The sequence below is a fragment of the Pygocentrus nattereri genome, chromosome 5 (genome assembly GCF_015220715.1).
Source record: "Pygocentrus nattereri isolate fPygNat1 chromosome 5, fPygNat1.pri, whole genome shotgun sequence".
Classification (NCBI taxonomy): domain Eukaryota; kingdom Metazoa; phylum Chordata; class Actinopteri; order Characiformes; family Serrasalmidae; genus Pygocentrus; species Pygocentrus nattereri.
In genome coordinates, this window is record NC_051215.1 from 6,440,215 (window position 1) to 6,465,697 (window position 25,483).

At 40.0% G+C, this 25,483-nt stretch overlaps 1 protein-coding gene across 2 annotated transcripts in view; it reads left to right on the top strand.

The window, feature by feature from the left end:
* The window catches only part of gfra1a (gdnf family receptor alpha 1a), a 120,122-nt gene that overhangs the window by 82,920 nt on the left and 11,719 nt on the right, over positions 1-25,483 (top strand). For both annotated transcript variants that reach the window (XM_017722749.2, XM_017722750.2), the window contains 4 exons: positions 2,508-2,859; positions 6,272-6,381; positions 11,359-11,493; positions 23,025-23,200. In XM_017722749.2, coding sequence (XP_017578238.1) covers positions 2,508-2,859; positions 6,272-6,381; positions 11,359-11,493; positions 23,025-23,200 — 773 coding nt within the window. The remainder of the gene's footprint in view (positions 1-2,507; positions 2,860-6,271; positions 6,382-11,358; positions 11,494-23,024; positions 23,201-25,483) is intronic.

Consider the following 25,483-nt stretch of genomic DNA (forward strand, 5'->3'; position numbering starts at 1 on the left):
AAAATCTTGTATAAATCTTTGGTTGTTTTCTTCTGTCTCCAGTTCCAGTATTTTAGAGATATTAGATTTGTTTCCCCAAAGTGGCGATATGCTGTTATGGACTTTTCTCATGAGAATATGTTATTAAAATTCAACCATATCAGTGATGTAATTAACACTCATGGTATTTTTGCAGTAGCATGCCAATAACTTTAATAATTTTTTCTTCGAATCAATGACCGTTCAACATAATAATGAAAATATCTGGTTTTTAAATTTGAGATTTGGAAGATCTGATTGGATAAAATTCACATGGCTCTAGCACAAAGTGGAAATGACTATGAGAAGCTTGTAGGTACTTTCTAAGGTAGGTTTGATACTTTGAGTGAGCTAACGTTCTAGCTTGAGTGAACTACTGAAATGGGCGACATTCTGAAAATTTTAAAAGCATAAAAAGTCAGTTTTATTCTCATTGGAAGTTTCTGTGTAGCATTAAAATAAATTAAAAACAGCAAAACAGTGTGTCAGATCGTTTACAGCCTCAGATATTTTTATATGGTTCCATATAAACATTTCCATAACAGATATGACATAGACATGCCAACCAGTGATGAGCAGAGAGATCCGGCATTGGCAGATTGCAGTGAGAAAAGGCACAAGTGGGCGAGTACCGAGTTGCTTGTGGAAGTCTTCAGACATAAGGCCTTTTCAGGTCTTGTGAACAGTTTTTTTTTGCCTTACTTGAAGTCCAAACACTAGAGATTAAACCCTATTTGACACGTTTATAAACCAGCACTTGGTCTCCGAATAAGTCCCATGTATATGGGCAAGAGATTAATTTTAATGAATCCTATCATACAGTAAGCAGCATGTGAAGTCAGATGTCCCAGGATTACGTCTCTTTATTCTTATCCGGGCCTTCTTCATTAGGGACCAAAACCTGCACTGCACTGGCTCCTGCCCAGCACTAACCTTCATCATCTGCTTTCATGGAGAGGAAGGTGCAGTGGGAGAGCAGGGCATGCCAGGTCCACTTAATCACACAGCTTTTAAGGACTGATCTAGAACAGGCTCTGTCAGCTATTAGGCCGGCCTGAAATGAGCAAACTGACAACAAGCGCATCTCCCATCACCTCCAGAGACACTGAGGAATGTGCACGCTCCATCAGCCAGCTCTTCTGGACTTTCTAGCCAAGACAAGTAGCTTATTGGCACAGGAGTGGCATTGAAAATACACACACATTCACTTACTCTTATACTCACACGCATTTATACTGTATGCACACACACACACACACACACATAAACCCTCTCCTCTCGCACTCTCCAGCAAACCTGTTCTCTCTGCTTTTAATTGGCCCTCATTAAGGCCCAAACTGCTGCTGTTGCTCCATTTTTCTGAAAAGTCTCCAGAAATGGTAATTAATGGCAGGATCTGTAAGAAAGCCGGCAATTAGCGGGAGCTGACAGGCGAGAAGAGTGCAGTGCAGGCGGCTTTGATGACTCTGCTGTTCGGCCAAGCCGATTGTTTGTTTTAGACTGCAGGGTTCCAAAGGGATGGGCTCTATTTGATTTAATGCTACCAAAAAAATGCAGGTTTATGCCACACAGCTTTCTCTACCCTGGATCGACAGGCATGTAGTAAAGATCATTAGTTGATATTGCTGTCAGGATTGCCAGTGTATTCAAATTAGCGATTCTGGACAGTGTGAAGTAGATCTTACTCCCTCTCTCAGTTTCAGGATTAATACTTTCTCTTAGTGACAACAAAGGAAAATGTGGAATTATTTATTTCTTCGTTCACATTTTTTTTCTGTGCCTGTTAAGCAGTTTAACTCATGCACACAAGAGCCTGACCGATATTAAAATTTTATCACAGATACAGATTTTAAGTAGCTGAATGTTAAAATGTAAGCATTCATTTACTGTGCAGTAGAATTGTCATTTGTCTGCTGTGAAGATCAGATTACTGGCCTCCTGTAAGCATTACATTTTTTTGTTGTTTTCTTTTGGCTGGTATTGGTGGATTTCTGCAGATACAGATAATCAGGATTATTTTCTGAGATAAAGATAAATCCATCCCAACTAGCCGAGACATACTTGACGTCTGAAGTTCACTTCTTTAGGTTTGAACTGGAGCTAATGTAGCTAAAGCATAATAGAAGTTTGTTAACCTAAAAGCTGAGTAAATTATATTTTTCACTGAAGCATTCCTTTAAAGTTCCTTAGATTTGTTTGTGAAAATTCTACAGATCATCAGCATCAAAATCTGGCTGATAAAGCACCAATATTTATTTACATTTATAATTTCGCAATTATAAATGACAGTCATACTTGACCGTTGGAGTTGCCAACTGACTTATGTTAGTAAACTGGGACAATTTGTTTTTTTTTTTTGTTTTTTTTTGCAAAACAATTTATTTAGAATATAGAAGGTTTTAAATTATATATTAGTCAGCCCATAAAGAATATACATCTCACTTTCTAAAACACAGCGTAATCTCCTTCTTTCCTTTCTGTCTCTAAAGGGGAGCCAGCACTGGCTAAGGAGAACAACTGCCTGAACGCGGCCAAAGCCTGCAACTTGAACGACACATGTAAGAAGTACCGCTCGGCCTACATCAGCCCATGCACCAGCAGGGTCTCCACAGCTGAGGTGTGCAACAAGCGCAAGTGCCACAAGGCCCTACGTCAGTTCTTTGACAAGGTGCCACCCAAGCACAGCTACGGCATGCTCTACTGCTCCTGCCCCGTGGGCGACACGTCGGCCTGCTCCGAGCGCCGCCGCCAGACCATCGTCCCGGCCTGCTCTTATGAGGACAAAGAGAAACCCAACTGCCTGGCACTGCAAGCCTCCTGCAAGAGCAACTACATCTGCAGGTGCCCAATCCCATTCTCTGCTTTCAACTGCACAACACTGACACAGTTACTGCACGTAACAACCCTCTTTGTCAGGTTTACTTATTTAAGTAACCATTCAGTGAAAAATCTTGTTGAACACAACTGTAGTTAATGAGTTTAATGCTTGGAGATTACCTCTGTATATTTGCAGCAATGATGCTAACTCACATAACATAGTAATAGAGGTAATTAAACTTTAATGGAAGTTTATAATCCATCACTTAACACCGTACAAAATGCTTGCCACATACCATGTGGAGTTGTTGAGTACTCTCAAATAGATTTCCCTATATGATTTCTGAAAATACAATACACTGTTCTCTATACAAAAGTATATCACATAGTTAAAACATCTCAAAGCCTAATTTTTTCTGTACTTTTTTGTAGTGTTTACAACCCACAGGATGTTTATTAAACTGCTGCACAAGCCTGAACATGCAGTTCACATATGAGGAGAAAACTTTAGGTTTTACTAAATCTCAAAGAACATAATATAAAGAGAAACGCAGACCCTCAGTTTAATACAGTACTGTGCAAAAGGCAGTGACCACCATTCATCTATTCTATTTCCAGTCCAACAGCCATTAAGTGCAAGTTGTTCATTTTTCAGCATCATGTGATTGTGCAGCAAAACACACACACACACACACACACACATTCTAAGCCGCTTATCCTTCTGGGTCACGAGGGGAGCCTGTCCCAGCAGTCATTGAGTGGAAGGCAGGATACACCTTGGACAGGCCACCAGTCCATCACAGGGAGCAAAAAACATATTTAGGAAAAAAAAATTATACAAGCCTAAACAAATGAATATATGTTTTTCAGTATTTACTGTCCACACTTTACCTTTATTACAGCTTTCATTCTTTTCAGGAGACCTGCTTTCAGTTCTTCAAAAGAAATCAGTCAATGCTATTTTTCCACAGCTCCAAAGTTCAGTCTTAGAAGTTGGTTGCATTTTCTGCTTCTCATGATTCAGTTAATCCCAAACGCATTCAGTAGAATTTTAGAAACCCTTTTCTCCCACTTTATTTTCTTTCTCTTCCTCATGCAAGTGGATTATCATACATCGTTTATTTATAAAATATATAACTTGATGGCAATTTTAACAAAAAAAATCAACAGTGATGTGAGAACTATATTTATCTCTCAAAACAGTGTTACAGTCCTTCTATCCAGTGAGAAGTTGTGAATCGCTGCTACACTTAAATTAACCGCCTCTCAGCGGTAAGTGTTAGTCCATGGCAGCATTGATATGGGTACATATTAAAACAACAAAACAGTGTAAAATGGAGGCTTTAGGGGTGCTAACAAATCTCACACGAAGAGATGACACTTAAAATCAAAACAGGCCACATGTGATTACAGAGCATCACCAGCAGGGACAGCCCGCGTTAATTCTGCGGCTGATGCCTTTCTGCTGGGAAATAAAGTGCATATTAGCGCAAAATGCCGAACATATACGGTTAGGACAATTACTGTGATTATCGAAGTCTAGCAATAAAGCAGCAGAGCCCAAATTTAGTTTGCTTGGTTTGGAGCCTGCCCTGAAGTGCTGTAAATGGCTTGTTAAGGATTCATTAGATATGGTTTGTGTAAGTGTTCTATGTATCATTGCTCTATCACAGCAGTGTGAAGTCTCCAGGCTGAGTGTGGGGGGGAGTTAATGACCCTGTTCAATCGGAGCATCTGCAACTGCTCCCACCGCTCAGCACTCTGCAAGCACGCACTTACACAAATAAATGGAGGACATTTGGATCGCTGCCCCTTGGTACCTCCAATAGTTAACTTCTTCTTGTTCTCTCTCTCTGGTGACTGTAGGGTTTTCACAGAGAGAGTGTACAGGCAGATGAGTTTTGGAGGTTATGTAGGCGGCAGAGGGTGGTATAGCACACTGGGGCTTCTCTGGGTTTGTGGAGATGGATTGACACCATCAGTCTCCCCCTAGTCCCACACCATATGTCAGGAGCATCAGCACATCACATTAATTCAGCTTCTCCTCCTCTGTGCTTAGCACTGGAGTGCTGCTCTGATCCTTCAGAAAGTGGGAGTGCGCATTTAGCAGTCTGCACAGAGATCTTGCAGCTTGTGTGTAGAATACCTGTGCTAAACAGAGTTTATTCTTAGGCTGGGATGATTAGATTAATAAAAGGTACGGCTGTTAAAGGACTAAATGGTTAAATGTGATTAATCACATTCGTTCGCATAGTTAATAACAATTAATCACATTTGTCTTATTTGCTCAAATTTAGCCCTTAAGAGAAATTTGGTTTCCATTTAAAAAGCAGTGTATTCTGCTGTAGCTGTATGAACAAAATATGCCTCAGCAGAATGTATTTAATACCTTCAGTAATTCAGAATGAACCTGAACAATAATAAAATGTAAACACAGGAGAAACTAGAAAATGGGCTGCAGTTTTCATCACCAATATCCAGTGAGAGGGACAAGGGCTGCATGTTCCAACCCTTCAGAGTTCTAGCCTTCTCACTCTCCTACAGCTACGTCATGCCTTGTTTTAAGGGGAACTGGATTTTTCCACTTTGGTGCTGCTCTTCTTTAGTGGATTTATCCATAATTCTCCTCTGAGCACTGTTTTCTTGTTACCACTCAAAAAAAAATTGGGTACGAGTTTTGTCCAAACTGATAAGAGCAGATACAAACAGTGCAATGTTTCAGCCACTCGTCAAATGGAAATGTAAACACAGCAATCCCTCGATCTACCTTTGTCTAGTCCATTAAATCTTAAACATTCCACATTGTTTTTTCAGGCAGAATTGCCGGACTTTTGGGGATAGCCTTAGTCTAGCATGGCCTAATCATGAGAGTGATGTGGCCTGGCTAGGGAGCCACCTCACTCAGTTAGTGGCATCAGATGGCATTTTGTCTCACTGCAGTAAGTCATGAACAAGCTGGCACTAATATCCTGAATGTAATATTTTCCCAGTTCCAGCAGTGTCTGATGGTTGGTAGCACAATGACACATGATAGACAAATGAGCTGAAATTGGCATTTTACTCAGATTTCTCATTCCACCTTAAATGATGCAAGAGTTACACTGATGTGCCTGTAGAGGTAGTGAAACATAACTGCTGCTCCTTTTAGGGTGAACTGGAAAAATCAAACAAGAAGCTGCCACATACAAAGCCATCTTCAGATGCAGCTCTGTTCTTGCCAGAAAACAGTACTGACACAGGTTTATCTATATATTGATAAGTTTTGTTTTTACTATTTTGCTTAGTAAAATGTTTCAGGTTCCCCTGGTTGTTAGGTTTTTGTGCAGGTTTACTTAAGCATCTAAAAGAGTAATTTGACCAAACTGATGCTGAAGTTTTCAGTGATTGGTAGATGGATAATTAAGTCTCATGTGTTTTTGACATGTCTGTGTTTCAGGTCTCGTCTGGCAGATTTCTTTGCTAACTGTCAGCCTGAGCCCCGGTCTCTCTCTGGCTGTCTCAAAGAGAATTATGCGGACTGCCTCTTGTCCTACTCTGGCCTCATTGGTAAGCACACCATGTGTTCTGATTACTTAGCTAGAAATAATGAGCTACTAACTCGCTGGTGAGAATAACGCTACTGATTTTGGACATCTAATGCAGAGGCCAAAAAGCAGCCATTTCTCTGATTTCTAATGCTTGTCTACACTGACTGAGGACTTTATTCGGTACACCTACCTTGTATCTACAATTAATTTATATTTTATAAGGTCCACTTACATATAGGTGCACTTTGTAGTTCTACAGTTACGCATTGTAGTCCATCTGTTTCTTTGCCTAATTTGTTATACATCAATGAATCAATGGTCAGGACCACCACAGAGCAGGTACTATTTGGGTTGTGGATCATGCTCAGCACTGCCGTAACATGGTGGTGGTGTAAGTGTGTGTTGTGCTGGTACGAGCTGATCAGACACAGTAGTGCTGCTGGAGTTTTTAAACACTGTCTACTCACTGTCCACTCTATTAGATACACTTACCTTATTGGTCCACCTTGTAGATGTAAAAGTCAAAGACTGTTTGTTCCACAATTTGGCTGCTGACCTTGGCATTGGCCAATGTGGGTCACATGGGGTCTTTCACAATGCAGGACTCTCTGCCCGTCTTTCATAAAAGCATGTCAAAAGTCCTGTTTTTGGTTGTGCTACCTGACAGTCAGTAATAGTAATAGAGCAAATTAAACTTGAGCTTGAATTTCTTCTTTTATTGTTCAAGTTGGTGATGGCAATAAATAAATAATAATAAAAAAAAACAAAACGAATAAATAAAAATTAGGAGTATTACTTTAAATCATCTAAAGCACTATGATAACAAATTAGAAGGATAAATAATAAAAGAGAGGTAGTATTTCCATTAAAAGCTGAATTAAAGAGTTTTTTGTTTCTTAAAAATGAGCACTGAGCTTGACTGCCTTATAAAAGGTGGAATTCCGCAGTTTAGGAGCAGAATAACAGAAAGAGTTTATCCATGTTTTCTGTATTTTATGGAAGGTATTTGCAGAAGGCCGGTGTCTGCAGATCTAACATCAAGTGCTTGAACATAAATAGGTACTTTAAGGCCATTTAGGGCTTTAAAAATTAGTAAGAAAAATTCTAAAAAGATTCAGGCAGCCAGTGAATTTCTTTCTAAACCGAGGTGATAGAAGGTCTCTGTTTTGTTTTTGTTAAAATTTGTGCTGTTGCATTTTGTAAGTTATAGAGAGTGTATAGTTTTCTTAGGAAGGCAGTAAAAAGGGCAGTATACTGATCAAGTCTGCTTGTAACAAATGCACGAACAAGTTGTGCTGCGTCATGCTTGGATAAAAAGGTCACGATTTAATTTTTCAATATTTCTCAAATAATAAATGATTGTGCATCCAAAATGGATGGACTGGCGACCTGTCCAGGGTTTATCCTGCCTTTCGCCCGAAGACTGCTGGGATAGGCTCCAGCACCCGTTCCCCCCCACCCCCCCTGTTTTCTCCAGGTGTTGTGTCATTGATGTTACTGTGTAACAAAAATCTCTTATTTTGAAATAACAAAAATGACACTCATGACATCACAACTTCCTTTTACCTATTTTCTGAGGATCTATGAAGAAAAGCACATAGTGAGTCCACTGTGTCTTTCAGCGATGAGACATTTTCTCATTTAGCTCCTGATTTCATATGAAGCTTTTAGTTGTTGTCACTGGCCGACTTTATTCTTAAATAATTGTGAAAAAATAGAAAACAAAGAGATTCAATTCCATATTTTCGTGGATATTCCATGATTGACAACATGTGATTTGATGTTCTCTAGCAGCCATTGTGTAAAATGCATTTCTCACTGTCACGATTGGCCCCTCCCGGTCCTGTCCATTTGTTTGTGTTTTGTTTTGGTCTAGTCCACATGTTCTTTGTTTTGGTTTCCTAGTCCGGCCCCTTGTTTTGTGACTCCACCCCTGCTTGTCACCACCTGTTTTCCGCCTGTCCCTCGTTATCCCTGTGTTTTATAAGCCCTGTGTTTGCCTTTTGTAATCGCTGGTCTTTGTGTTGTTTGGATGTTTGATCGTAATGGGTGTATTGTATTCTCATGGTGTTTGCTTCTTGTTTGAGGTTCTGTGTTCATTTTGTCATGTCTGTCCCTCCTGCTCTCCGTATCTATTTGAACCTGGACTGTTTTTGAGCATGACCCTGAATTTGCCCTTAGTAAAAGTCGCTTATCTTAGCGACTCCTCGCTCCACGTTACACTAACAAAAAATGTCACTGGTGTTACCTTTCTTACGTGTAACATCAATGAGGATCGGTAACACCACTGCTCTCCTTACTCAACTTTGACTACTGTAGTGCTGCACGACTCATCCGTGAATGTTCCTAGCCAAAGCCTTTGCCTATGCTCCGGCAATAAACCTCCTGCTGCTCCTAAACTAATCTGTGTCTTTTCCAGACAATCGTAATGTGTCCAATTCCTCCCCCATGCCCACTTTTCATTTACATGCGCAGTTAGAGGCTCTCGTCCCCAGTCGAGTCCACACAATGAGACTGAAGCAGTTATAAAATCCTTCATCATTCCTAGCCATTAGATCTGCCGCCAAATCCTGCAGCCAAAGCGAGAGCAGAGAGACAGAGGCTGTGGCACAGAGAACGGGGAAGAGAACAGAATACGCAGAAAAGGAAGCAATGAAGTAAAAAATGGGGGCAACTACAGGGCACACGTTTGGAAACCGAAGAGAGGACATCGAGGCAGACAAATCCTTTTGTGTCCCTTTTTCTCATCTACAGAGACAAACTTGCCTGCTTCATCCATCACATCCTGCCAGAACGCAGCTGCTGAAGAGCTTTCGCGTAGCAACTGTTGCAAACTGAGAACTGACCTGCAATAAAACAAAAACAGTGCGCCTGGCTCACTGCCAGGTACATGGTGAGGGCAGAAAGAATTAAAGGATTTCAAACCATGTCTGTTTGTTTTGAAGTAAAAGAGGGATGAGTTTGGGTCTGCTCTCCAAGCGTTCTGCGCACTGTAACAGAGACAGGAGACAAGGACAGTGGAACACAGCAGTGCAGGTATTAGTCAGTGATTAACTCGTGCTGTTGCTCTAGCAGTGGGAGACATTGTCTCTCCACAGGAGGAAGCAGTCAAACCTCCACTACACAGCTTTCTGATCAGGTTGCACAAGCGTAACAATCATAGAGCAGCAGCACAACACAGAAAAGAATAATCCACACTATGAGCAAAAATATGGAAGCAAGCCATTATTTTTAAAGTTTCAAAGATACACCAGTTATCAAGACAGCACATCCATCCATTTTCTAAGCCGCTTCTCCGTCAGGGTCGTGGGAAGACAGCATATGTTTACTGAAATCTAATTTAGGCAACTGAGTTTTTCAGAACATTCCATTGGTGTTTTTAAGGCCCACTTATGCAGGCTTTTGTCAGGGAAATGCCACAAGCAAAGTTACATTAATTTCAATGGAATTGGTAGCGATAAATGTTTTCGCATCGCAGACGTTCAGAGTGAAGAAATGTTTGTGAAACTTGATGTAGTGAGTTTTCATACTCGTCAAGTAGCACTACCGCAGAATATGTAGTGAGAAGAACTGTCAGTCAGTTGTATCTTACAGGATTGCCAGGCACTAGAGGGCGCTCCCGAGGGAGTCCAGATTGAAGGTTTCTAAGGAGATTTTGTGCAAAATGTGAATAATTTTTATATAGAAAAAAATTATCAGTATTTTTATTTAGTACCATTATGACCCTATAACCCAAAAGCCATAGAAAATGGAAGCCTATAGAAAAATGGAAAGATGCTGATTGGTTTTCATTATGATTTTTAATAGAATACATCATTCACATTTTCACATAAATTAGAAACATTTAGTTTGTAGCTGTTTAGCTCAATTCACCACCATTCACTCACTCGCAGGCACCCTCTAGCATGTTTGACAGTTTGGTTGTTTTTTGATATAATGGTAGAAATAGGAGGTGGCTCCTCTTAAACTCGCTCTGCTGCTTTGATCATGCTGACCTCTGAAGAGTCAGAGCTTCGTAAAGTAGTTTCAAAATGAAGGAAGCACTAATATTAGCACAACTTTTACATATTTATTTCTGCCTGGCTATAAACAAACATAAAAAGTCCAAAACAGATTTGGACATTTTAACTATTAGTTAAACTTTTAGTTCTTCAAATTACTCCATAAATTTTTTAACAAAATGACATTTGTTTCAGATAAATACTTTTAACACAACATCAAACTGATGGTAGACTCTGTGTGGATTAAGCCTGAAAGCTATTCAAGCAGGTGGAAACTCCAGGGCTGTTTTTCTTACAGTTGTGTTAGCGAGCTCGTGTTCATGGATGGGATGCTAAATGCTTTTTAGATGCAAACTTGCAGAAGTCTACAAAAAAAAGCTCAAGTCATAACAATCTGACACTTACTGGACACCTTTTCAAAGAATACTTGGCCAAAAAGTCTTGCAACAGTCTGTTTAAAATACATTTTGAACTTCTTTGAATTTGGCATGAATTCCAAATACTTATTGTGGCCACTGTATCTTAAATTTTTTAAATTTACTATTTATGTCTGGTGAGTTATCTAGCTTGCTAACTACACCGCAGTGGAGGGTTAGTCTTCCTCTCCTGCTGTGGTCATGTCTCAAATCTCTAGTGTGGTTGCAGCTTTACTCCAGCATTTTACAGGAGAAAAGCCTTTGTGGTCTTTTGATAACAGTCCTTTATGGTTAACTGTGTTTTTACTTATTATGAACTCATGTATCGCATCAAATCTGAGTTAATAAAGCCTTTAGCAACATCTGAATGGTGGAATCGGGTACATCTGATTAGAGCTGCACTCAAAATCAGCAGGAGCAATGCAAATGAAGAATCGTTTAGTTTACGCTATTGCTGGAGACATTTAGGCAACACATTTACCTTTAAAGCTGATGCTTGATAAAGCATTAAAACCGAGCTGTTTTTAAAAAGAAGTGGCTAGAATTACACAATTTAATTTGTACAATTTTCCTTCACAGGTACAGTGATGACACCAAACTACCTGCGTTCCCCTAAAATCAGCGTGTCACCCTTCTGTGACTGCAGCAGCAGCGGCAACAGTAAAGAGGAATGTGACAGATTCACCGAGTTCTTTACCGACAACGTCTGTTTGCGTGAGTAACAGCACCATCTGCAGTCTCTCACCCTCTCTACCATTGGTTGTCCGCTCTTTCTACCCTACATCTTGCAATTTGATCTAACTGAGCATTACTGCTTCTTCCTTCTTCATGTTCGCTGTTGTTTGTCTACCCTTCATTCTTCTCTCTGTGCTTCCAGCTGCTTTCGGCCACCTGTCAGTTCGTATATTTGTGTTTCGGCTGTCCAGCTCTTCTCTATAAGGCCTTTTCACTTTCCTCTAGCTACACGTCCTTGGTTGCATTTCAGTTTAATGGTTTTGCTTTTTTTTTTTTTTTTTTCTTCCTTTTCCATGCCTCCTCTCTTCCTTGCCTGCAGCCACCCAGCCATCCTGTCACATTTCAGCTTCGTTTAATTAAAGCTGTACTCAACATCAGGTCTGTTAATACAGTGGGATCAGACAGGCTCTGGAGCTGCTGTGGATTCAGCAGAGCAGATAAAAAGATCAGCACTGGAGCTTCAGCAATTGTTTGAGCCCATGATCTGCCTTATCAGCTCTGTTAATGGATATCTGAAACCCCTCTGATCTTCTCATGAGGCTCTGCACCCAAACATGGCATGATAACTACTTTTTCTTTTCCAAAGGCCATGCTGAAACCTTGGCTATGAGGTGATACTAAGACCATTTTTTTTATTAACACCTAACTACACCAGTATTTACCTCGGTTTTTATGGTTAATGATCAGCTAAAACATTAGAATCTCATCATTAGATTATCATTAGAATAGTTAAATTCAGTTAAACATATCACATACTGTATAGTACAAATGCAAAATTAGACTATTTAATATTAGGATATATACACACACACACACACACCTTCTAAGCTGCTTCTCCTTCTGGGTCATGGGAGATGCTGGAGCCTATCCCAGCTGTCATTGGGTGGAAGACACCCCGGACAGGTCGCCAGTCCATCGCAGGGCAGACACACAGACAGACACACTCACACCTAGGGGCAATTTACCATGTCCAGTTGGCCTGACTGCATGTCTTTGGACTGTGGGAGGAAACCGGAGAACCCGGAGGAAACCCACGCAGACACGGGGAGAACATGCAAACTCCACACAGAGAGGACCCCGGTCACACGGCCGGGGAATCAAACCCAGGCCCTTCTGTGATATTTCTGGCTAGATTTGTTACAGAATCTGATCACATACATTATTTCTTTATCCAGTCCAGTGTTTTCTGCTCATATCAGTCTGATACAAATACTCAGTCAACTCTAATGGTGGCATCTATTAGTTAGAGTTTGGTGATATGAGCGAATGCTGAAGACCAAACAGGAGTCAAGAGAATGGTGTACTCCAGAATGGCGAGGTAGGAGGCATGTGTTTAGTCCCTGGTCAGCTTCCTGATTCCCTGCTCTCATGCTAGACCACTGAGTGGAGGTCCAGCCTGAATGAGGGTGCTGTGCTAAATGAGATTTATTTCTGTCTGTGTTGTGGCCCTGGAGTATGAGTTGAAGAACGCTGCTCTGGAGGTTAAACAGGGTTACCCTCTGTCTCCACTGCCTTCTGACTTTCTCACTCACCCACACACAAACACACATATACACAGTCATGTCTTGCTCTTAGTCAGTATGGACAGAACCACATCCAAAGACTTTTTTTTGTTTTTGTTTTTTGTCCACGTATTGTTACTAATTTATTAATAACTAAGTTATTCATTTTTCATTGTCAGAAAAGGCAGAACACATATTTTACAATTACACAGAAACCTCAGCAGCAAAATATAATATAAAAATTCAGTATTTAGTGTGTTCGCTCTTTTCCTTTATTACAGCGTCCATTCTTTCTGAGAGACTTAATTTCAGTTTTTCCACACCTCAAAAGGATCAACTTAAGATGGTTAAATTTCCTCACAATCTCACAATGCATTGTTCTCAAAAGAGAACACCTGTGGATGTTTTTCAGATCTGAAGCAGCTTGATTTTCTCCTCTCTCTCAAAGATGAAAGCTTTAAGTGCTGTTTATCTGATGTGGAAAGTTTAGTAGTCTATCCAGTCCTGCATGGTTGTTAGGAGCCATGAGTCCATTAGACATTTTTTGAACACCAGTTTAGGAAACTGTTCCTGTGTTATTCTCTGGATGCGTTTCTTATAAAATCAGGGCATTTTTGACCTGAAAATGTACACGAATGACCACACAAACACACACACACACTCTTTACCTCAGTGGGGTCCTACCAACGAAGGTGGATGAGAGGGCACAACGATGGACAGCTCTCTCTGTGTCTCTCTCTGTCTGTCTGTCTCTCTCTCTCTCTTGTGTCTCATTAGTGGAGCTCAGTGTTAAAGTGTGCTGACAGGTGTGGGGGCGCCTGGCCTGTGCCGTCAACGCGTGAGTGTTTCAGAGCCGGTGAAGGAGCCTCTCTCAGGCCCTCACACCTCTCTCCTGCCTTAGGGCCACACACACACACACATACACGTCTGCTACTGCAGCTAGGATGAGTGTAATGCACCAGTACTGTGATACAGCAGTTTAAACAGGGCCACCAGCAGCACTGAATTAATATAACAGTCAACGAGAATTTCAGTGTCATAACACAGGAATTAGTTACATTTATATTCTGTTAAACATTTTTCTCGGAGTGTTTTGTTTTTGTTTAGAGGTCAAGAAATCACAAAAAAATGTACAGGGTGTTTTTTCTTCCTGCAAATCAAGATTCGATGAAAAGATTTGATTTTCATCAAATTCGAATCATAATAAATGATCTCCTCTACATACAAATGCGAATGTAGAAGGGTTGAAAGTTGAGAATCCACACTTGGCACAGAGTTTCTTCACTTATTTCAATATGCAGCACTTAAGAAAAAAAAAGTACTGTGAAGTCCATCAAGGTAAATGCAATGTAACTGTACACTCAAAGGAACAACACTGGTCCAATTGTTAATTTATTTAATTAATCCAATAACTCATTTAGCACCTTAAATACAGTTTAAATGTACACTACCTTCAGTTTCCCAGGGGAAAGTGCATATCTGTAAATTTTCATTTCCTAAAGTTTTATAAAAAAGCATTCAGTCAACACTGCATGAAATCAGTGTAACTTAAAAATATATATAAAAATAAAACTATGGCACTATGGCAGTGGAACATGGCACAATTATGTTCCATAACTAAAGGTACTGAAGATGTACCTTTGGGGGGCTCCACCTCAGTGACAGTTTAGTAGTTTATTTTCTGTGAGTGCACAAGTCAGAAATAGTAAAAAATATGTCTCGCTTTTGTTACTGCTGATGATAAATGCAACTTTTAAGGGTCATAATCAGCTAGAATCCCAGTATTACATTAGATGATGCAGAGCTTGTATGAGCTCACTCTGGGCTGTGCAGGTTTAACCCTGGTGGTGTTCAGGTCTGTGGGACCCATTTTCAGTGTTCACCAAAAGAAAACGTAATGAAATTTATTATTAGTTCAACCTCAGATTCTTGGTCTTTGCTCATTTTCTGTGAAGAACATATAAAATAACCCATTTTCAGTGTCTTCACTCTGTTCACCCCCGACACGTGCTGTTGGGGGTGAACCTGCGGGGAATAAAAGTGGAGGTGCTGTGTCCCCTTCACTGTGTCTGTGTGTCTGTGTGTGTGTGTGTGTGTGTTTTTGTATATGTTTGTGTGAGGGTGAACAACATGGACAGGCTGCTGACTGGCTACAGCTGCTAAAGGAGAACCCTACGCTGGGCACTTGTGATGTTTTAAACATCTGGTATTTTTTTATAAATTATTATGGCTGTATTGATTTTAAAAAACAGTAATGTGTTGGGTCCACCAGACCACTGATGGTTAAATGTGCTATGTAGGAGTATAACCAGTGATTTTTCTGTATACTTAAAAATATAGATGCTCGCATTTCTGCATTCCGAGCTGATTGTTTTGCTGTTAGTGAGCTGTGTTCCATTATCACTGACTGAATTTACTGGGCCATTCAGACACTTACACAGCACTCCTGCAGCTACTTAAAAGCCTTTTAAAATCTTAATCTTGACTTGAAAATTTAAGGACATACAATGTCGGAAATTGTCTCATTTTTGGCTCTAACAGATGTTCTACTTAGGGATGTCTGATCACAGCACATTTTAATGGATCAGGAATCCAGACTTTATTCCATTTTTCAGGAGGCAACAAAGTGATTTAAATGTCAGCAGTATAGAACAAATTTAAGGTGGAAAATAAAAACTGCATTATCTGCAGTGCTTGTGTTTCTGCTGTGTTTGAATGAAACATCTTTCCTCTAAACACTGGCATATAAAAAGTGAGTGTACGGCTTCTCCTTTGTATTTTGTCGCTAAAAAAATGAAAAAGTATAATTCTTAAAAGTCTACCTTTTAAAATTATATATATATATTTTTTTTTGGCACTCGGCCCACAACAAACATTGCACTTTGGCCATCAAGACAAAGAGTTTAAACACCCTTGGATTAGACTAAACATCAGATCATACTCCATATTAAAAGGACTCTGATTGGATTGGAGGGCAGGCAATGCTGAGTTGAGTACTGTGCACTAACCAGTCGGCATAAATGGAAGTACATTAAAATAATCTAGAAATGGATTCCATTTTAAATAAAATGCTGTAGTATTACCTCTGACAGTAAACCTGATTTTCTCTAATCTTAGAAAATGTAAGAAATCTTGGAGCCACAACGAAAAAGATGGTGGGATTGGTGATTTCTTGCCAATAAGGATGTGAAGGCGAGGACAGTCAGTTGAAGTAGGGACAGGGAGGGGAATCCAGTTGTTAGGCCAAAGATGGCAATAAAGGGACAGGGAGCAATCTGCAGTTTTAACTTGAGTCACTTGAGACATGGTGTCAAAATAACGGGACCAAAAATGAAATAATGAAGGGCAGAGAAAAAACATGTGACTTAGGTTGCATGGTGAGGCGCCGCATTTGTCACAGCAATCACTGAACGAATAGGGGTAAAACCTCGCCAATTGAGATTTAGATCGGTGAACTCTATGCAAAACCTTAAACTGTATTAACTGGAGTTTTGCACAGGGTGCGCAGGCGCGAATTTGTCTTAAGGCTTCGTCCCAACACTGCTGAGAAAGTGTAATACCCAGCTCCTGTTCTCAAGCGCTTTTGACCTTATCATTGGAGTGATTGTCCAAAGCCATAATGTGGAAATATATTTTGGAAACAAGACCTTTAGAACTGTAATTTAAATTTAACAGATCATCCCAAGGCTGATCGGTTGGGGGGGGGGGGGGGGGGGGGGGCAAGTGTGGGTTTGAAACTGAGAGGAAACAAAATGCCTTATTTGAAAATATCTGAACGTATGTGAAGAGGGCAGTCTGAACTCTGAAACTAATTGAACAAAGCTGGAAAGAATACCATTTTTATACAGATCCCTGAAGGATCTAATACCTTTATCATGCCAGATTCTGAATGCAGCATCATGTAAACTCGGGGGAAATAAATGATTATTCAATATAGGCATCCTATAGGATGGAGCTAAGAATTTAAAATATTGCCTAAATTGACCCCAAATTTGAAGAGTAGCGATTACCAGGGGTTGAAGGAATGATTAACATATCTAATTGGTAGCGGAGAGGTAAGTAATACGAGTAGGGAGGAAGTGGGACAGGAACGAGACTCCCAACTCCCACCAACCCCGCCCAGTAGCCTGAAACCAGTAAAGCAATTTTTGAATATTTGATGCCCAGTAATAAAATAAAAAGTTTGGAAAGGAAAGGCCACCATCAGAAACAAAATTTTGTAACACAGATTTTCTGACCCTGGGGGGATTTCCATCCCAAATAAATTATGCAATTAACTGGTCAAGCGCTTTGAAATTTTTTTTAGGTAAAAATAGCGGGATAGTCTGGAATAGAAAAAGAAAGCGAGGTAATACATTAATTTTAATTACATTGATTTTAGCTATTAATGTCAAGGGGAGAGCTCTCCATCTTTGAAAGTCCAACTTAAGCTTATCCATGAGCAGGGAGTAGTTAGCATCAAAGAGGGAGGGAAAGGTACGAGTTATATTTACACCAAGATACTTGAACCCGGAAGGAGAAAATGTAAAGGGTGTGGAAGCCTGTGAAAGAGACCTTGCTGCTGGGTTAATTGGGAAGCATTCGCTTTTTTGCCAATTCAGTTTGTATCCAGAAAATGAGCTAAATCTGTTAAGCATTGCCAGGATGGAAGGAAAACAACTCTCTGGATATGTGACATATAGCAATAAATCATCCGCATATAAGGATAATTTAATTTCGGAACCCATACGGGAAATTCCCCGGAATGAATCAAGAGAATTCAATGCAATGGAGAGGGGCTCTATAGTGAGTGCAAAAAGTAGAGGAGACAGAAGACAACCCTGTCTCGTTCCACGAAACAGAGGGAAAAAATCTGTCCTGACCCCCTTAGTACACATGCTAGCTTCAGGAGAGAAGTATAACAATTTTATCCAGGATATGAAATTGTCCTTGAATCCAAATTTATACAACACATTGAATAAATAATTCCATTCCACTCTATCAAATGCCTTTTCAGCATCCAAAGAGATGAGAACCTCAGGAGCAAGGGTTCATCCCTTTGTGAAAATAACATTAAGAAGTGTTTGTATGTTAAAGAAAAGCTGTCGCCCTTTAATGGAGCCATTTTGAGCTGAAGACATTATATTGGGGAGAACAGCTTCTAAACGTAGAGCCAGAGCTTTAGCTAAAATTTTAATGTCTGTGTTTAATAGCGACAGAGGCCTGTAGGAAGCACAAGATGTAGGGTCCTTGTCTTTTTTCAATAACAAGGATATTGAAGCTAGTGTCAGACTGTGGCAGTGACCCAACCCCCACCGACTCCTCAAAAACTGCCATAAGGAGAGGCCCAAGCTTTTTCTCAAATTTATAGAAAAATTTGAGCGGAAATCCATCCGGGCCTGGTGCCTTGTTAGTTTGCATAGTTATAATTGCCGCTCGGATTTCATCCAAAGTCAGAGGAGACTCAAGCTCCTGTGCCGATTCGTGGTCAACTGTTGGAAACTCAAGCTCATTAAAGAATGCTGACATTACTGAATCATCTGAAAGAGATTCAGATTTATATAAGTCAGAATAATATGATTTGAAAACTTGGTTAAGTGACAGAGAATCTGAGGAAAGTGTACCTGCTGAATCCATCACTTTAGGAATTATACGAGAGGCTGCTCGTCTCTTTAGTTGATGTGCTAAAAGCCTGGAAGGTTTATCGCCGTTTTCGTAGTAGTTACAACGAGCACGAAGTATTAAGCGCTCTGCTTCTGTAGTTGTTATTAGGTCATATTCAGTTTGTAGAGCAACTCTGTTTTTAAACAAAGCAGGCGATGGGGAGAGAGCGTTAAGCCTGTCCAACTCGGCAGTCCCCAACATCAGGGCCTGAAGTTTTAGTCTCTGTTGTTTTTAGAAAAGGCGCTGTAGGAAATAATTTGTCCAAGTAAGTATGCTTTGAGAGTCTCCCAAAGAAGTGAAGGCGAGGTTGTATTTTTCTTACTGTTGAGTAAAAATTCATCAATGGTGGAAAAGATGAATGTAATAAAAGTCTCATCTGATAGGAGTAAGGAATCGATTTTCCAAGCTGGCAAAACAGTTGGGCGGCAGGAAAACTTTAAATTTAGAGTGAGTGGAGAATGGTCTGAGATTTCGATGGGGTGATATTGTGTGGAGTAAAAAAGTTATCAATAAAAAAATAATACGTGAATAGGTCTGGTGCGGGTGTGAGTAAAAGGAACATTGTTTGATTTTTGGATTGAGATATCGCCAGGGATCTATAACATTATCTTTTGTAATAAAATCTAAGATTGACCGTGAGGATAAAGACTGGGAGAGAACTCGGGGATTAGAATGATCCAAAATAGGGTCCATAATACAGTTGAAGTACCCACCCATAATCAAATAGTAGGTGTTAATGGAAGGGATAGAGCTAAACAGACCATTCATAAAGCTTGGGTCATCGAAGTTGGGGGCATAAATATCTACTAAACCACAGGAGTGTTGTATAACGAACCCAGGAAAACCACATATCTACCGTTAATATCCAAAATAGGTTTATCAATACCTGACCCCTCTGGACCTAGAATTATATTTGGAATGAAAAACCTCTGGAACCCAGGGAAAGTTTAATTTAGGATGGTCAGAGTTATCCATGTGTGTTTCTTGTAAAAAAACGATGTCCGCATTTAAACGTTTCAGATGAGTGAAAACTTTTAAAACGTTTAACTGGCTTATTCAACCCTCTAACATTCCAACTCAGAAATCTGACAGAGGTACCGTTTTCATTCGTTTTGCATATCATTTAACTAAAAACAAATAGAAAATAAACGTTTGAATAGAATAATGCCGGCCGGCTGGGGAAAGGGAAAGGACACATAACACGACCAACACACAGACACACACACAAACACAGAGAAAAAATCCACCCACAAACAGAACCCACCCAATGTCCTCGACCCGAACAAAACAGAGGACCAGCAAGACTCCACCAGGAGCCAACCCTGAACAAGCCACGCCCCCGACTGCGAGACATGGTATGGAACAACAGGCAGTAAAAAACAGAGAATTCAATGTTATTGGCTGCAGGACGCTGTTGACACCTCCTGGCTTTCGAAAGGATGTCGGCACAGTCTACATAGTTGTGGAGCCTCGCGATGATGGGCGTGGTGCTCCACCAGGTTTCGGTTTGGGTGCCAGAGAACGGTGGGCTCTTTCTACCAAAGGAGTTTTTTCCAAGTTAAACGCTTCCATAAGAAGCTTAGAAACTGCCACGTTGGTCAGTGAAAAAGAGCCGTCCTCCGGGATCCCCATAATCCGAAGGTTTTGGCGGCGGGACCTGGCTTCCAAATCCTCACATCTATCCTCGAGCCGGGTCACATCCTTGGCCAGGGTCTCGACTGTAGCCCGAAGCGCAGACGTTTCGTCAGTGCATGCGGACAGAGCATGCTCAATGCCCGACACTGTATTTTTAATGCCGCCGAATTCCGTTTTTAATGCTGCAAAGTCCCGCATTATTTCAGCTTTCATAACCGTAAGCTCAGATCTGAGCTTAGAGTAGTGGTCATCTAGAATTGTCTGCATTTCGGTGACGACAGGCCGGATCAGCTCAGATTTCAGAGCTGAAATGTCCACAGAGGCAGTACCTGCCGAAGCAGACGCACCCGCCATAGGTGATGCAGCACGTGCTGGAGAGGATGCAGTGTTCGCCGTAGGCCGAATAAGCGATTGCGTGGAAGTTGTCAATTTGCTTGACTTAGGAGGCATTGCGGACTTTGCACTTATTGAAAAATAAGGTCACGTAAACATTCAGTATAGGAAGGAAAGGAAAAGGTGCAGTAAAGATCACCCAACACGCCGGAACCGGAAAATCAAAACATTATTAACGTTTAAGTAACTGAAGGATGTTCAAACTGATCTTCCTTCTTAAGACAAGTTCAGCCAAAGAGAAAGCTCCTGTGGCGGTGGACTGATGGAGCCGCCGTGACCACTCCCCACACAGGTGCGAGCTGCTCCTCTCCCTTGATTTAGCGCAGATGTGCCTAATGAGGAGAGGAGCATGGTCACATTTTAAAAACAAGCTCTGTCTGGGGGTAGCAGAGAGCATGCTGGCCACGAGGCCAAAGGCACACAAGAGAGAGCAAGAAGCGATGGGACTCTTTGCACGCGACCCTAAGTAAGCCGTTGAGGTGTTAAGTTTCAGTTGTGTTTTTGTTTAAATAGGAAAATAAAACATGTTTGTTAATTCGCGCTGATGTTCATGGGTGTGCCTCTGAGCTCTTGTTGGGTTTCCCGGTCAGTGTGCGTCGGCCCCTCCACCAGCCGTGCCACACTACATTTTTCACCACTGCATGACAAACAGCGTCTCAGTGCATTAATGTAAGCTTTAATAACACATCACCACATAGCACTTCAGAAACCTTTGGAAAAAAAGCCCTTAGTATACTGGTTAAAACACATGCTCTAGGAGAAATCAGCACAGAGGCTTTGAAATAAACATTATGTTAATCAATAACCAGGCCTGTTGTAGATTATTCCATCCATGATTGATGTTCACGGACAACTTACAGTCGATAATCAAACTGCGAGGTTTCGGTGTCGTTCTGTACAATCAGCAGTGATTCATTATCAAAGTGGAAGGGGGTATGATCCAATATTTACATGTGCTGTATTTACCCAGCTGAAGGTTACAGGCTGGTTGAACAGACTTTGTCACAAACAGGACTCATTTCAGGGACAGAGTTTACATATTTACATGCATGACACTTTTCATCTGCTTGGCTCTGTAATTCAAACAGCTCTGTGCTAAGATGCCGGAGCAGGTTATATGTACAGGGTGAGTCAAAAGTCACAGGACACCGTTTTATTTATTTTATTTTTTATGCTGTCACAAGCCTCCACGATGCGGTGCTGAATGTGGTGTTTGTTGCAGATTTTCTCAGCATACACAATTTGTTTGAGATGTCCCCAGAGATAAAAGTCGATAATAAAATAAAATATAAAATAAGTCCTGTGACTTTTGACTCACCCTGTACATTGGTAAACTACTGCTTTTACTCATATATTAGAAGGAGACTCTGAAAGGAGAAACAGCACCATGTTCACATGCAAATTGACACCCACTCCACACATCTCCAGGAACAAGCATTAGGAAGAAAGTACTAAGCCAATGTACACAGTTAATCTCATCCTCAGCCTTGTTTTGGATACCTAGTGCCAGGCAAAAGGTAACATTCCTTAGTGTCATGTACCATAATGCTGGATTGCATCACAATTGTAGAGGTAGCCAGATGTAGGACTGGAAAAAAATCTATAATACAATCGCTCACGTTTGAAAATGTCAAGACATGTAGCAGATAAAAGGAGATTATAAAATATTATTTCATTTGTCAACTCATTACTTTCTTGTACCTACTGCCACATTAGCTCTTCCAGCCTTCCTATCTTAAAACTAAGCAGCAACAAGCAACGCATCCTAAATAAAAATCATAAATAATAATAAAAAATAATAAATAATAATAAAATTCATAATAAATAATAAATATAATAAATAATATTTGATATAATTAGAGGCTTTGTGTAACTGTGTTAAATATACAACGATCAGGCATAACATTATGACCACCTCCTTGTCTCTACGCTGACTGTTCATGTTATCAGCTCCACTTACTATATAGGTGCACTTTGTACTACAATTACAGACTGTAGTCCATCTGTTTCTCTGATACTGCAGTATTAAAAAAAATGATCCACTACCCAAATAGTACCTGCTCTGTGAGGGTCCATGGGGTCCTGACCACTGAAGAACAGGGTAAAAGAGAAACAGATGGACTACAGTCTGTAACTGTAGAACTACAAAGTGCACCTATATAGTAAGTGTTCTGTTGAAAACAACCCCAGATTTTTAACATGGCCTCAGGCTTTTGAGCCCCACTGCATCTTTTTATTAATTTTTTTTTCTGATATTGAAAAACTTCGTGGCCTCTTTAACTGTAACCGAATAAAGTAGTATGTTTTACTGGTGTTATGTCTCTGTTGTGTCTGTAGGTAATGCCATCCAGGCGTTTGGAAATGGGACGGATGTGAGTGTGTGGCAGCCCATGCCTCCAGTACAGACTACCACCTCCATAACCACCCCGTCCCAGAGAGCACGTGAAAGGGACCGATTGTCCAATGTCTTAGAGCCGGAAGACTCCCTCTACCAGTTCTGTGGAAGCCTACAGGTCAGTCACTGTGCTTATCGGAGAGTTAGCCAAAGACATTAAAACCACTTGTGCATTTGTGAGGGGATTGACACTAAAAAAATTGTTATACAGGTTTTTCTAAACAGATGACAGTTTCAGGCCAAGACTATTCAACTGACACTGCATGACAAACAGTATCTCATTGCATTAATACAAGCTTTAATAACACATCAACACAGCACATCAGATACTTTTGGAATAAAGCTCCTTGAGTATACTGGTTAAAACACATGTGCCAGGAAACAGCCAAACTCACATTCAGTTTGCATTTATTAAAAGAACCATGGAAAATCGGTATGTTCTCATTTTTTAATGTAGCCTGCAAAGTGTTAAAATTTCAAAACATGCTATTTACATAACTGAAGAAACAAAACTGCAGAAGCAGAACTTTCTTACATCAGTATAGTCCAGGCCAAATCAAGCTAACTTTATTGCATTGATGTTTTATTTATGAGCAACTACATGCCACATTCTAATAATATAGATTCAAAGGGCCATTTTCAGTGCAGAAAGTAATAAGAATGCTACATAATTGTTATTATGCATAGAAATCAAATCTGTGTTATCAATCACAGCCACTCTAACACTTAGTATCATTATAATTTGACATTCATTATTTCTCACACACAACTCACTGAATCAAAAGGATTTTTTCCTTAAGTGCAGATACAAAACTTTAATTCAGTACTAAATATTGAATTTGTAGAAGAAGAAATATTTTATTATTATTTTATAAAAACATACACACATTTTCTAAGCCACTTCTCCCTCAGTGTCATTGGTGTGTGTGTGTGTGTGTGTGTGTGTGTGTGTGTGTGTGTGTGTGTGTGTGTGTGTGTGTGTGTGTGTGTGTGTTTTATAAATTTGATGAAAAGTCAGTGTTGTGTACAGTATTTGTTGAAGTATGTCATCAATCGACTCAAAATCAACTGAAAAAGTACATACTTGAACCTGTCAATGCAAAAATTAAAGTGAATAAACTGAACATGTATTGTAATTACTATGTAATAGATTATGTAATTGTTATTACATAAATAGCAAAAGGCCAATAATAACTCAACATCATAAACTACCTCTTGATATTTCGGCCAATCCTCAGTCACTTTTTATCATTGCTCAAATTAAACAGTTAAAAATTATACTCTGAATGAGCTTACATTCTCATTAAAGAAAACAATGCAAATCACAGTACACCCTTACACAGTAAGCCTTGGCATCTTTAATTTTTTTATTTTATTTTACCTTTATTTAACCAGGGTTCCAGGGCTACAAGTAAGCCCTGGCCAAAAAGGCAGCAATCAACAAAGAAACAACATGATCACAACCAACAGAATCAAATCAGGGTCAAAACCAAATCAAAAACAAGAACAAACAGATCGGTACAGAACTTTATCATCTTTAATTCACTCATGGAAATAAACTGCTCCAATTTCAAATGTTTCTGCAGATCATTCCATGCAGATGGAGCACTAACTGAAAGCTGCCTTGACGTATTCAGATCGTACTATCGGAACATCCAGCTGAATAAAACTACTAGAACATAAATTGTATTGAGAGTTATTTGTCGATGTGAAAGCAGACAAATATGAAGGAAGTTGACCAATTATTGCCTTATAGCCAAAAATATATCCAAAAATTAATCTTTGCACTGAAAGTGAAGGCCATCTAAAAAAGTTCCATCCATGAAGTTCACAGTGACGAGCTGAAGATCGAGCGCCTGTTATAAATTTTAACACTGAATGATGAACAGAATCCAGTGAGTGCAGTGTTGTTTTTTTATAGGTGTACTTCAAAGACATCTCAAATAGGCAAAAAAAAAAACTTCAGCTAGTTTTTTTCATGCCTGTTAAGTAAAGCAAAACCTTTTTATATAGGGGTAGAAAACAGTGACACAGAAAGCTCACTGGTCATGCTGATCCATTTTACTATGACCAACATGAACACTCTGGCAGTAGATTTGAAGTTAAAGGGACCTTTGCCAAAGTCTCTGAATGGACTACTGTAAAGATGTTTCATAGGGTTAAGAAACGCTCCTCAAAGTTTCTAAGGCTTAAAGCACTCCATATATTTTTGAGGAGGCTTACAAAAATAGACAGCTGTTCCAAGATTGTTTCTTATTCTTAAATACGAAATCACACATGTGGTTGTTGTAGTATATACACAGTACTGTAAGTACTGTGCAAAAGTCAGAGACCACCCCTCATTTATTTCATTTCCAATCAAAACAGCCATTCAGTACAAGATACTCATTCTTCTGAAGAT